The following is a 14796-nucleotide window of genomic DNA, read 5'->3' as shown; positions in this document are numbered from 1 at the left end:
ACTATATTTAATATCCTGTGATAAGCCATAATGGAAAAGAATATGAAAAAGAGTATATATATATATATATATGTATAACTGAATCACTTTGCTGTACAGCAGAAATTAACACAACATTGTAAATCAACTATACTTCAATAAAATTAAAACAAAAAGCAAAAAACAAAAAAACCCCATGGGGTTGGGTGATGAGGTAACTAAAATATGCACTACTAGTCTTTTAGGTAATGGTTATGGGCTGAGGTTCAATGAGGTAGTGGTCCATGGTTTTACCTGCAAGGTGACTCATCCATTGCAGAGCCAGTCATTATCATGGAGGTTGACCAAATATAAAAAGAAGTCTCTAAGATATAAGGACATCAGGCTAAATGTTCTTCTAAGCATTTATAGCTCTGCAATGATGTTGCTATTGCCCCATTTTATGTTTATCCTTCAACTACGTCATTTTTTTCAAAGTGGTTATGATTTTGGCCTTGTCATTTCTGCCACTAGGCGGCTTCCAAATTGTCCATTCTTGGCAAGGTTTAATGCCTTGTCCCTTGTCCTGCTGTCAGGGGCAGCTCATTTGAGATGCTAAGAGGACCTGCTTTATTGCTCAGCCAGCCAAGGCCTAAGCTACTTTCTGACATTTCAAAGTGAATTGATGACAGAAATTTCAATTTGTTTCAAAAGAGAGGTGTCAAGAGGCCCAGAGCTCAGCAAATGAGTGGCCAGGTCTTTTGGAGGCACTGGTTTGAGTGCCTCATGGATGAAAGGCAGTCTTACTGCTGTTTCAGCAAAGGATGAAGAAACTCATTCTTCTTTATATGTTAAGTGCTGCTTCTGAAGAATGCTTGGTAATCTAACACTTACTGATGATTAAAATGGATTAAAACTCCGTCTTATCTACTTTGCTAAATACAGTGATCAGAGGTTGTTTTTCATCTGTCCCTTTGCGAGTCAACTGCCTCTTCTACTCTCAATACCTGTGGTTTGGATGGAGCTGATTTGAGACCTTTGTTTCAGGGGTAGACTCAGGCCTGTCCAACGAGAACCATGGATTTGATTTAGAGATGGGTATGTTAGCTGTATCAATCAGGATCCTGGAAACAGATGAAACTCACAAATAACCTTCCCATGCAAGTGTAGGCAGAGTACAGGAAAACCATAAGAGGTAGTGCAGTTCCTGGGGTTACTCATAGTGGGTCATTGGTACCACCCACAGCTTGTAGAGGCAAGACTGAGGAGCCATTATGGGAACTCAAAGAGGGAAAGATGTGTGGAGAGAGCTGAGGCAGGACCTCTGACTATTGGCCAAGAGACACAAACACCCCATGCAGAGCCTTGCAAAAGGATCTGGGGAAAATGAACCTTCTGATGTCATTCTTCTGTCTTCCTTCAGTCTCCTGTTGGTCTTCCCACTGACAATACCCAAAGGAAGGAGCCATTGGAGCATCTGCCCAGGCCAGCCTCCCAGCTACAGAGCAGGAAGAAGGATGGAGAGCAGATTTGAAGGTCAAGCTGAAGATGTTCAGCACGTGAGCCAATTCTGGCCAACTGAGAGTCTGTCCTGGGACTTTTTTTTTTTTTTTTTTCAGTACGTGGGCCTCTCACTGCTGTGGCCTCTACCGTTGCGGAGCACAAGCTCTGGACGCGCAGGCTCAACGGTCATGGCTCATGGGCCCAGCCGCTCCGCGGCATGTGGGATCTTCCCGGACCGGGGCATGAACCCGTGTCCCCTGCATCGGCAGGCAGGCTCCCAACCACTGCGCCACCAGGAAAGCCCCTGTCCTGGGACTTTTAATGGGACAGTTGAGTAATACATATTCTCCATCCACTGGGATTTCTGTGGAAAATAAGCTTGGAGCTACTGGTGGTCATCTTGTCATCCCTCTGAAGAGAGGAAAGCAGAGCAAAGAGATGGGGACAAATTCCTAATGACATTTAAGCACTTGGATCCAGTTACACTTGAAGACTACCCTCAGGATTTTCAGCTAGGAGCCAATAAATTCCCTTTGCTTCAGCCAGTCAGGTTTCTGTCACTTGCATCTGAAAGAGGCCTAAGGAATGCATGGTGTGCACGGTTCAGCATACTGCAGAACTCAACTCAGGGAGCCATCAAGATGATCTCCTGCCACCCGAAGCAGTTGCTCCTAACCCATTCATTTCACTAAATGTGGGCTCCCTGTTCTGTGTGGGTGCCAGCCCCTGTCTTTCCATAACCATATCCAGCTGCAGCCTGTTTCTAGGTAGTTCTAATCATGAGAGCCAGGTATCAATGGCCCAGAGGCATCATTAAGCAACATCTGGAATTTTATGAATTTGATGTGTTTGGGTCTCACACAGGATTAACCCAAAGAGGAATACACTGAGACACATAGTTATCAAACTGACAAAAATAAAGGGAAAGAGAAAATATGAAAAGCCACAAAAAACATACAAAGAAATCCCTATAAGGTTATCAGCTGATTTTTCAGCGGAAACTCTGCAAGTCAGAAGGGAGTGGCATGATATATTTAAAGTGATGAAAGGGAACAACCTACAACCAAGAATACTCTACGCAGCACGGCTCTCTTTCAGATTTGACAGAGAAATAAAAAGCTTTACAGATAAGCAAAAGCTAAGAGAATTCGGCACCACCAAACCAGCTTTACAACAAATGCTAAAGGAACTTCTCTAGGTGGAAAAGAAAAGGTCACAACTAGAAACAAGAAAATAACGAAATGGGAAAGCTCACCAGTAAAGGCAAATATACAGTAAATGTAGGAAATCACCCACACACAAATATGATATCAAAACCAGTAATTGGGAGAGGAGGAGAGTACAAATGCAGGATATTGGAAATGCATTTGAAATTAAGAGATCAGCAACTTAAAACAATCATGTAAATATATAGACTGCTACATCAAAACCTCATGGCAACCACAAACCAAAAATCTATAATAGATATACACACAAGAAAGAAAAAGGAATCCAAACACAACACTAAAGATAGTTATCAAATCAATGTGTTTGGGAGAGACAATGTTTCAAAATATGAAGGAAAAATAATGAAGGAAAAAAGGCTAGAGTGAATATATTCTGCAGTTAGATATTTAATTGAGATATAAAATGTAGGCAAAGTTGGTAAATGTTGGGGCAGATCACGTAATTCCATGGGAGAGCTATTTTAACATAAGGATAGGCCCAGTCCATGTGCTCAGGTTCAGTAATACCTATTTGGAGAGATACTTAGCCTCAAAGGACATTTGATAAGTCCTTGGTCAGCATCTTGGTAGGTGGTGGATCCTCTATTTATAGGGAGCCCTCTCCTTGGAGTGTGTGTGTGTATGTGTGTGTATAAAACAAAGTCACCTATAATATTGTTTTTCACCAGCAAGAAAGAAAAGGGAAAGAGTCTGTGGGCAGAGGGCCAGGAGGGTTCAGTCCTCTTCAGAGCAGCCCTGCAGCTCACCCTTCCCCCAAGCTCCCATCTCTAGCATTCCTTCCAACCACACCGAGCAGAGGGTGAAAATCCCATCTGTAATTTCAGGGCTGGGGGAAGGGCTGGAGCACAGTGCGGCAGAGCAGACAGAGCGTAAGTTTGCACCCAGTTTCTTCCATTCATTAACTGTGCGACCTTGGATTAATCTCTTTGAGTTCCTGCTTCTTCCTTTGTAAAATGGGGATAATAATATCTTCCTCAGAGCATGGCTGTGAGGATTAAATGAGATCAAGTGAACAAAGTTTCTAATGTACTGCTTGTTGAATGTTTTCATAAATGGCCAAAACAACGTCAATGACAACAAAATTGGACAGGCCGGATTGCAGCACATCAAAGATTCAATTTGAAGCCAGCATGACGCCTGACACTTGACAGCACATGCTAGCTCCTTTCTCTTTCTTCCTGCTCCCCCGCCCTCCACCCCGTGCCCGCTGGAAACAAGGAAACTATTTATGATTTAATGTTAAGTCAAAAGATACATACAGAATTGTGTCTATACTATGCTGCACTATGGCACAGGCTTGTGTACATAGGAGGGGCACCATTGGGGGTCCCCTAGGTGCTTCATTTTTGTCATCTTTACACGCGGGATTTATGTTCAGATGGGGGAAATACTCTAAGCTTTTACAACTTAGCTTAGTTTTTGACCAGGTGTGAGTATTTATTACACATAAACCTTACCAAGGCCAGTAGAGAGGGCACTAAAAAATAAAAACAGTTTGATTCTTTGGAGAAATAGGAATTTTGCATTTCAACTCCTGTTGATGGGAAAAATAAACATTAGTGATAATTTAAATTAGAATTATAGGATCATCCTCTGTCCTTGTTTTACTTTGCTAAGGAAAAATGAATGGTTGGATGTAAAGTATTTAGCATAAGTCCTGACATAGAGTAATCAATAAATGTGAGTTTGTAGCATCAACATTTATGACATGAGAGGCACCATTCCTGCATGAATAAACTTATAGAATCCTCACAACAAGGCAGTGAGGGAGGGACTATTAGTATCCCAATTTTGGAGGTGGGAAAACAGGCACAGAGAAGTGAAATCACTTGTCTGGGGTCACATCACCAGTAGGTGGCAGAGCTGGAGTCCCCCTGGGGCCCAGGCACCAGAGTCTTGCTCCTCAACATTCCACCCATGTGAACGGTCATTTAGCAAAGCTGCTCCCTGTGGGGCTCATGGAAAAGAAAATCGAGTGGCTGGCAGACCTTTTAGGGGAAGATGGTCTTTGGGTCCCTGGGCCTCTAGGGGAGGGGAGGATGAAGGCTGGAGAGGAGGAAGAGGGGAGCAGGGACTGGTTCTGGCCCTAGTTTCTGCACCTTCTGGAGGGGAGGGAATGGAGGGGTTGGGAGTGGCGGAACCCTGGGTGGACTCATTTGTTCTTTGGTGGAGGGGGCGGGAGGGACAGACATGTCCCTAAAGTCAGACATGGGATCCGGCAGATGAGGAAAAGGGACTGAACCATACAGGGCCACTCTTAACTTCCAGAGTCTTACGCCCAGAAGGCTGTCTGAGATATCATCTGGAGCAACATACCCGCCCAACCCCACCTCCACCCCATGTGCACAATTTAGAGAGCAGGACACAAGGGCCTGAGATGGCAAATGCCTTTTCTTCTACTGCCCCATTAGGCTTCTATAAGTAACCCTCAATCCGTAGACAGAAATGTTCCCAGACAGAAGAGACAGAGGTGAAGCTCTCCCCAGTCTCTGTGCCCTGTCTGGGCTCCGCTTGAGGCAGTGTTTCCCTCTCCTCTCAGACCCCCACTCCTGCTGAGACCCTTCCCCACTCTGATCTCAATGAGATAGTGGGTAGGGAGTAGGGGTGGGTGGGCCTGGTGTAACCCAGGCAAGGCCAGGATGAAATCAGACGCTGAGCTCAGGGCAGAGCTGTCCTGGGTGAGGCATGGACTCCAGGGATCAGGAGCTAAGTTGGGGCCAGAAGCCAGAGGCATGATTGGGGAGCTCCCACAGGTGCTGGAATTGGAGGGCAAAGCAAGGCCGAGGAGTCAGAAGCAGGCAGGGACCTCAGGAAAAAATCCTGACCCTCTGCCTTTCCCGGGAGCCATCCCAGCTGAAGGGGTACCCAGAGGCTGGAGCTGAATCATGGCTCCTCACCTGAGACCAAGAGAGAAGCCGGCACTGCAGAAGCAAGTTGAGTCAGAAACATGTGAGAAGCTGTGGTCTAAAAAGGGAAATCCAAAGGGTCACCAAAGTGAAGGGGCCAGAAGCAGCTACGGCAGCTGGGGCAGGGAGCCAGGAATCTGAGAACCAGGGAGGTGAGAACAAAAATAGTATGTCCAGGGTAAACAGGATTGGCTTAAAACAGGTGCTGCTGGTAGCTAAGTCTGGTGGGCCAGCTGGGCATGGGGGACTGTGGACTGCTAAATTTAAAGCGCCAGAACGGACACCAGTGTCCAGGAGACCCTGAACCCATCTCAGCCTGGGAGCCTCTTATAATAGCTCAGCCTGGGTCTGAGATGGTCTAGGCACAGCTTGCCCTGGGCCTGGAGCTGGCGGACCAGGCTGAGTCTCTGGGGCAGAGGAAGGCAGCCTTGGAGATAAGGACGAATCTTGACGGGCTGGACCCTCAGCACCCTGGGGCCTGCACGCTTAGGGCTGCATGAGAATGTAGGGCTGCGGGAGAAAGTGGCTGATGAGTCACAAGTCCCAGATGTGGAGCAGATGCTACAGGCAGCTCTGGACTGCTTGTCAGTGGATCTGACCACGCCTGGACCAGCTGTCAGGCTCAGGCCACTGGCGTTCCTAGCACAGAGAGCCTAAGAACTTTCTCCTCTGTGAGTGTTCCCGCTTTGAAATGTTTCGAAGCCCCACTCGGGTGAGCAAGTGTATTCTCAGAGCCAGGCTTTACAAGTTGATTTTTATGACGCATCTAGGCAGAAGGCGAAACGCCCCAGTCATTAACTCACTTCCCCTTGTGGATGAATTCCGCAATGAGTCGTTCATCTGAGCTGTGGAACGAACTTCTCCAGCACACACAGACCTGTCTGTCAGTGTACACTTGGCTGCTCAGATAAATCCTTGGCACCTCACAGGATGTCCCTGGTTCACCTCTGAGACCGCGTGCTTTCTCTTGCAGGCAACTTTGCCGGCTGCTTCCTGGAACAGGCCGGGACACAGGGATGATGTTCTGTGGATAAGGCTGTGCTGTGTCAGGCGAGGCCCAGAACACACATCTGGATGCTTAACCCCTAGCATACCATGGCAGCCAGATGGCTTAATCCGTCCTCTGCTTGTGTCTGTCCTTTTGTTATTTTATTATTTTTTTTATTTTTTAGTTCACTCTTTCTTTTTAAAATTGAAGTATACTTGATTTACAACATTGTGTTAGTTTCAGGTACATAGCAAAAGGATTCAGCTATATATATATATTTTTTCAGATTCTTTTCCATTATAAGTTATTACAAGATATTGAATACAGTTCCTCGTGCTAGAGTAAATCCTTGTTGTTCATCTATTTTATATATAATAGTGTGTATCTGTTAATCCCATACTCCTAGTTTATCCCTCCCCCCCGTTTCCCCTTTGGTAACCATAAGTTTGTTTTCTATGTCTGTGAGTCTGTTTCTGTTTTGTAAATAAATTCATTTTGTATTATTTTTTAGATTTCACATATAGGTGATATCATATAATATTTGTCTTTCTCTGACACTTCACTCAGTATGATACTCTCTAGGTCCATCCATGTTGCTGCAAATGGCAATATTTCATGTCCTTTTAAATCCTAACTTAATGGTCACAGGTTTTAGGCTACTTCTGTTGTTTTCAAATAGGGCTCTGACCATGTCTCCGAAGGAGGGTCCCCGAAGCAAACGCGGCAGGCCGGCTGCCAAGGCTGGCAGAAGGAGAGGCAGCGCTGGAAATAAACACAGGGTGTTTGCTTACAGATTCTTCTCCACAACGTCATGGGTGAGTCAGATGATTTCTCACCCCAGATTCTGTTTTTACCCACTTTCCTACTCAGAGGCAGGGTGGGAGGATTAGATAAAGCTTAAAATATATCCCCCAGCTATCTCCTTTTGTCTTTTGGGTTTTAATGCAGAATCAGGATTCTTTCATTTTTTGATGCAGTCAGGAATTATTTTTGACTTTCTCACTTGCATTCTGTTTTTATTTACACTTGGTTGCAGAAAGAGCACTAGGTAGTGATTCAAGAGACTTCAATCAAGTCTCTTCTCTGAGCATTACTCACTGGAATTTGGGGCAAGTCAGTCCGCCTCCCTGAGCTTCAGTTCCCTTGCTGGCAACGTGGGGTGTCAGTTCCCCCAGGAAGCTGTGAGCATCCCTTAGGCAGGGCCAGTTCCCTGTCTCTGTAGCCCTGGAATCTAAATCCCTGCCCTTCATCCTTTACCTCCCAGCTTGTTATGACAGCAAGTTAGATCACTCCTGGAAGTGCTTGGAAAATGAAAATCCTGCATTCCTGAGAGCGATAATTATGACTATACACCACGTTAAAAAAAAAAAAAAAGAGTTTCTCTTCTCTTCAGCCCTCAGCATCTCAGGCAAATCACTTCACTTTGGCCTCCTGAGTCCGGACCAACCCCTTAACTCAATTATCCACCTTCGGATAATTTTTGTTTTGTTTTAAGATTGATCTATAAGTTCTTTTATTTGTATTGTGGTGAAATAGACATAACATAAAATTTACCATTGTAACCATTTTTAGGTGTAGAGTTCAGTGGCATTAAGTATATTCACACTGTTGTACAGCCATCATCACCATTCACCTCCAGAAGTTTTTTCATCTTCCCAAACTGAAACTCATTAAGCAATAACTCCCCCTCCCCAGCCCCTGGCAACCACCATTCTCCTTTCTGTCTCTATGAGTCTGACTACTCTAGGGACCACCTACAAGTGGACTCAGACAATATTTGTCCTTTTGTGTCTCACTTCTTTCACTTAGCATAATGTCCTCCAGGTTCTTTCACGTCTGCTTCTTTTCAGGGAGATAAAATTTTCAGAAACTTTTTTTTTTTTTTTTTTTTTTTTTGCGGTACACGGGCCTCTCACTGTTGTGGCCTCTCCCGTTGCGGAGCACAGGCTCCGGACGCGCAGGCTCAGTGGCCATGGCTCACGGGCCCAGCCGCTCCGCGGCATGTGGGATCCTCCTGGACCGGAGCACGAACCCATGTCCCCTGCATCGGCAGGCGGACTCTCAACCACTGCGCCGCCAGGGAAGCCCTCAGAAACTTTTAAGCAATAGATTTTTTAAAAACCCCAACATTTTCTCCTAGAAACTATGGTCAATTAGGAGGGAAAGGCTAAATGGACATACCCACTTCTTTGTTCATGTGGTTTGTAGCTGTAAAGTTACTTTCTTAAATAAGGAATAAAATACATTGTGTATCTGTATCTGAGTCTCAGCTGGGGAGGAGCTGAGAGGCCAGCAGCTGGCATGTGTTGCTGGGCAATGCCCTTCCTTCCAAGTGTTAATTTATACCTGATGGTTCACCTGGGGAGGGAAGAACCCTTTAGAAAGAACACTTAAACCATGTCCACTAAAGGGCTTCAGGCATATGGTGTCACAGCTGATAGTTTGTGGGGTTCTGACTGAAGCCATCCTTCAGGAAGGCAATTTGACCCTTTGAGGAAAAATTCACTGAAAGGGAAAAATGCAGACTGGCATGGTAAGCTGGATCCAGCAGTGGGGCCTGAGCACCTGAGGGGAGCAGCTTCGAGACCCCTGAGTACCCTGTAAGGAGGAGACGTGAAAATAAGAAGACCTGTGTGACTAAACTCTGTAATGCTTTGGGACCCAAAGCAAACCTGCTGGGGGAAGTTACAGCAGGATGTTCCCCATAATGAACAGAGAAGCACATCATGGCCCTCAGTGGCTCAGCAATCTGGGGTCAGAGAGAGGGTCTCCATCCAGCTCAGCAGAGTTAGTGCAGTGACAGTGGTGGGCTAGGTCTGTGATGATGTGATACAGGCAGGAATCCCAGATGTCGGGCCTGGTGGAGGGCGTGTTAGCAGCTGCGTTTTGCATGGACAGAGGCCTGCAGAGTGGGGAGGCTGAGCTGCTTCATGTTCATATGCAAGCCCCCTTAGAGATTCTGGAAAGTCCTGGGGAAAACTTTGTAAGACACTGCAATTCTTGACTGACTGGATGGGGGTCCAGGCCAATGGATTCAGATATTAATGTGAATGTAACCCTAGCTGTACCTCCTGGCTGGTGAGGCTCAGGAACCTTCAGGTTACATATGTTTTGATTTGTTAATAACATAATGATGGTGTGGTTTATTCCAACAAATTATCAATTTAATAATCTTAATTTAAAATGTTTTGTTTCCAGCAGAGCTACAAATTGGTGATACGGACGGACTACGCCTCTTAACTTTTGGCTCATTTATGAAACAGGGACTTTGGGAACAGATGAAATCATCATTATTATAGTCTGCTTTTTGGATTTAGTCACATTTTCAGAAAACAAAAAGACACTGAGAAAACAGGAGGCAAACAAGTCTTAAAACCTATGGAATAGTTTTTCTATGTGGAAGTTTGTCAAATCATTCTCCACTTCTGAGTGGCCACACCATCAGGGGTTTCTGCTTCTTTCAATGTTCCATTCATCATTGTCCTAGACCACTGGGATCTGGAGGGTGCTTGCTCAGAAGTGACAGGTTTTTTTTTTTGAGCCATTCTATGCTAGTTTCCTTCAGGAATGTGTTTGGGGATTTCTACATGTCATGTGGGTGGGTTTTAACAACTCTTGATCCCAAGAAGAATTCTCCAAATGGTTCCATTCAGTCCTACACAAGTACAGGCACTAGAGGGTAGGACCTATTAAATCCCCATCCTCCCCTTGGTGGGGTTTATAAGTGTCCTGAGCCATTGAAAACAGGATCTTTCTCATTAAATAGGTCTCTTGGACTAAGAAAATATCAAGGCATGGGTGGGCATTGTCCCTGTTGGACCATGAATAGCTTCACAGAGGCAACTCCTGGTGGGATGCCCTCCCTTGGGGACAATGAGTGCAGCAAAAGGGGCTCACTGGCACAGGCAACAAGTGTTGGCTGAATTCTGGTCATTGGCCGAGCTCCCATGTGGCATGTTGCACTGCCCAGTGACAGTGCTCACTTGGGCCCAGGTGGTGCTGACTCTCATCTTTAAGTGGCCCCTCTGGTCTTGGAGGCTCCACTGACTTCCCTTCTGGTGCCCCCACCCACTCACCTACGGCAACTCCAATTCCACCTCTTGAGGTGGGATAGTCTAGGTCTTCATCTGTTCTATTTTCTCTCTCTCTCTCTTTTTTTTTTTATACAGCAGGTTCTTATTAGTTATCTATTTTATACATATTAGTGTATACATGTCGATCCCAATCTCCCAGTTCATCACACCACCCCCATGCCCCCACCGCGGTTTTCCCCCCTTGGTGTCCGTATGTTTGTTCTCTACATCTGTGTCTCAACTTCTGCCCTGCAAACTGGTTCATCTGTACCACTTTTCTAGGTTCCACATATATGTGTTAATATACGATATTTCTTTTTCTATTTCTGACTTACTTCACTCTGTATAACACTCTCTAGATCCATCCACATCTGTACAAATGACCCAATTTCATTCCTTTTTATGGTTGAGTAATATTCCATTGTATATATGAACCACATCTTCTTTATCCATTAGTCTGTCAATGGGCATTTAGGTTGCTTCCATGTCCTGGCTATTGTAAATAGTGCTGCAATGAACACTGGAGTGCATGTGTGTTTTTGAATTATGGTTTTCTCCGGGTATATGCCCAGTAGTGGGATTGCTGGGTCATATGGTAATTCTATTTTTAGTTTTTTAAGGAACCTCCATACTGTTCTCTGTAGTGGCTGTATCAATTTACATTCCCACCAACAGTGCAAGAGGGTTCCCTTTTCTTCACATCCTCTCCAGCATTTGTTGTTCATAGGTTTTCTGATGACGCCCATTCTAACTGGTGTGAGGTGATACATCATTGTAGTTTTGATTTGAATTTCTCTAATAATTAATGATGTTGAGCAGCTTTTCATGTGCTTCTTGGCCATCTGTATGTCTTCTTTGGAAAAATGTCTATTTAGGTTGTCTGCCCATTTTTGGGTTGGGTTGTTTGTTTTTTTAATATTGAGCTGTATGAGCTGTTTATATATTCTGGAGATTAATCCTTTGTCCATTGATTCGTTTGCAAATATTTTTTTTTCACTGTGGCATCCAGTTTCTATTCACAAAGAAAAAGCTCCAGTCCATCTTTTAATTTTTTTGAAAAATTCCTGACATTACAGAACTAAACTGAAATGTATTAATATTCCACTCTTACATTTCCATGACAAACAAAAAAATTTCATGAGCCAAAAAAAAAACCAAAAAAAACCCCCCAAAAAACCAGGGAGAAGCTTATAAAACTAAATATGGATCACAGCATTAACAGCTGAACAGAGAAAGGAATTAAAATGCTTTAATTAAAAAATCACGAGTGGATGATAAAGTGTGTAGAAACTGAAAATTTACAAACTATTTAAAACCTGGAACCGCTGACTGTTCAGAAACTACACAGATGGATCATGGGTGGTGGTGAACAGCAGAAAGGGATTATGGATGAATCTGCACTGTTCTAGCTGCTCCCCATGCCACCCGTCTCCGAGGAAAGCCTGACATTGATTAGATATTGAGCCAGGCTAATGTTGGCAGCAGATCCAGTGATGGTAACCTGCCTATCAGTAGATCCTTCCACTGGGTTCGCAATTTTGATCTGCGCCCCATACATCTGACGGATCTCATTGATTTTGGCGCCTTGACGCCCGATTATGCAGCCAATCAAATCGTTTGGAATGGTGAGTTCATGAGAAGTAGTCTGAGCAGATGAATCCAAACCTGCACTGAATCCGGTGTTGCCATGCGTCATGGGAAAATGAGACTGTTGCATTGCCAACTGGTGCAGCTTGGTCAAATCTGGCTGTGGAATGGCATACTGTCCTTGAATGGTATAGGCCTCTAGAGGTGGTCCCTCCAGGTCAGGGTTGAGGCACATGGACGGGGTGGTGTGGGGAAGGCTCGCACTGTCGCTGCCTGTGCTGTACCTGTCCTGACCACCTGCAAAGATGACTGGAGAACTGGACGGCTTGGGCCGGTACGGGATGGTCACGCCCTTCGGGGGGGACTGGGAGAGAGTCTCCAACATGACCACGCAGATCTGTTTCACACACTCAATGATGGACTGCGGAATGCCAGCAATAGTGATGGCCCGCTCAGTTGAGTTGGGGAGCATATCCCCTGCCACCTGGACCTGAGCCCCTGTACTCTCACGTATTTCCTTGATCTTGCAACCACCTTTCCCAATGAGAGAGCCACACTGACTAGCAGGGACCACCAGCCTCAGGGTGACTGGGGGTCTACTGGCAGCTGTGCTATTGGTCATAGAGCTGCTGATGTCCTCTTCCAGTTTGTCAATGATCATAGCAAAGGCTTTGAAGATGGCATTAGTGGGTCCAGCCAAAGTGATAATCCTCTCAGGACAATTCCCTTCTGAGATGTTGATACGTGCACCACTCTCCTCACGCATCTTCTTAACTGATTCTCCTTTCTTCCCGATGATACTGCCAACTTCCTTTCCATGCATAAGTAGCCGGATGGTGAGAGTGACATTTAATCCACCTTCAATCACACCAGTGTCCATGTCGAGCAGTGTTCTGAGGAGCTGGACGTTGAGTGGTCAAGTCTTTGGTCACTGGTGGGGGTGAAAGCCAAAAACTGCAGGCGCGAGGCGACTGAGGGGAAAAGGGGAGCGGGCGGGAAGGGGAAGGGCGGGAGGCCGGGGGCGGAACAATAGGGGCGGGCGGGAAGGCGAGGGGGGCCCCGCGGGCGGGCGGAGGAGGAAGGGGGGGTGGAGGAGGAGGAGGAGGAAGGGGGAAAGAGACCCCGGGGCGGGTGGAGGGCGGCGGAGGGCGGGCAGGCAGGCGGGAGAGGGCGCAGGCTGCGGCTGCTCCGGCTGCTGCCTCTGCTGGTCTCCGTTTGCAAATATTTTCTCCTAATCTGAGGGTTGTCTTTTCATCTTGTTTGTAGTGTCCTTTGCTGTGCAAAAGCCTTTAAGTTTCATTAGGTCCCATTTGTTTATTTTTGTTTTTATTTCCATTTCTCTAGGAAGTGGATCAAAAAAGATCTTGCTGTGATTTATGTCAAAGAGTGTTCATCCTATGTTTTCCTCTAAGAGTTTTATAGTGTCCAGTCTTACATTTAGCTCTCTAATCCATTTTGAGTTTATTTTTGTGTATGGTGTTAGGGAGTGTTCTAATTTCATTCTTTTACATGTAGCTGTCCAGTTTTCCCAGCACCACTTATTGAAGAGGCTGTCTTTTCTACAATGTATATTCTTGCCTCCTTTGTCAAAGATAAGGTGACCATAGGTGCCTGGGTTTATCTCTGGGCTTTCTATCCTGTTCCATTGATCTATATTTCTGTTTGTGTGTCAGTACCATATCGTCTTGATTACTGTAGCTTTGTAGTATAGTCTGAAGTCAGGGAGTCTGATTCCTCCAGCTCCGTTTTTTTCCCTCAAAACCGCTTTGGCTATTCGGGGTCTTTTGTGTCTCCATAAAAATTTTAAGATTTTTTGTTCTAGTTCTGTAAAAAAATGCCATTGGTAATTTGATACGGATTGCATTGAATCTGTAGATTGCTTTGGGTAGTACAGTCATTTTCACAATATTGATTCTTCCAATCCAAGAACATGGTATATCTCTCCATCTGTTGCTATCATCTTTAATTCCTTTCATCAGTGTCTTATAGTTTTCTGCATACAGGTCTTTTGTCTCCCTAGGTAGGTCTATTCCTAGGTATTTTATTCTCTTTGTTGCAATGGTAAATGGGAGTGTTTCCTGAATTTCTCTTTCAGATTTTTCATCATTAGTGTATAGGAATGCAAGAGATTTCTGTCCATTAGTTTTGTATCCTGCAACTTTACCAAATTCATTGGTTAGCTCTAGTAGTTTTCTGGTGGCATCTTTAGGATTTTCTATGTATAGTATCATGTCATCTGCAAACAATGATAGTTTTACTTCTTCTTTTCCAAGCTGTATTCCTTTTATTTCTTTTCCTTCTCTGATTACCGTGGCTAGGACTTCCAAAACTATGTTGAATAATAGTGGTAAGATTGAACATCCTTGTCTTCTTCCTGGTCTTAGAGGAAATGCATTCAGTTTTTCACCATTGAGAATGATGTTTGCTGTGGGTTTGTCATATATGGCCTTTATTATGTTGAGGTAGGTTTCCTCTATGCCCACTTTCTGGAGAATTTTTATCATAAATGGGTGTTGAATTTTGTCAAAAGCTTTTTCTGCATCTATTGAGATGAT

At 44.9% G+C, this 14796-nt stretch overlaps 1 protein-coding gene across 1 annotated transcript; it reads right to left on the bottom strand.

Moving 5' to 3' along the window:
• Nucleotides 1–11663: 11663 nt before the first annotated feature.
• LOC308621117 (poly(rC)-binding protein 2-like) lies at nucleotides 11664–13346 on the bottom strand. Its single transcript, XM_081241285.1, has one exon. The coding sequence runs from the start codon at nucleotides 13119–13121 to the stop codon at nucleotides 12060–12062; it is 1062 nt and encodes a 353-aa protein (XP_081097411.1). The 5' UTR covers nucleotides 13122–13346; the 3' UTR covers nucleotides 11664–12059.
• Between the last annotated feature and the right edge of the window lie 1450 nt (nucleotides 13347–14796).

This window comes from Mesoplodon bidens (genome assembly GCF_964165515.1).
Source record: "Mesoplodon bidens genome assembly, chromosome: 7".
In the NCBI taxonomy this organism is placed as follows: Eukaryota; Metazoa; Chordata; class Mammalia; order Artiodactyla; family Ziphiidae; genus Mesoplodon; species Mesoplodon bidens.
The sequence above is the reverse complement of the archived record's forward strand: the minus strand, read 5'-3'. Positions and strand labels throughout refer to the sequence as shown.

Bases quoted from the DNA above. Each gene is read 5' to 3' on its own strand.
- LOC308621117 (XM_081241285.1), bottom strand. From the start codon at position 13,121: ATGGACACTGGTGTGATTGAAGGTGGATTAAATGTCACTCTCACCATC.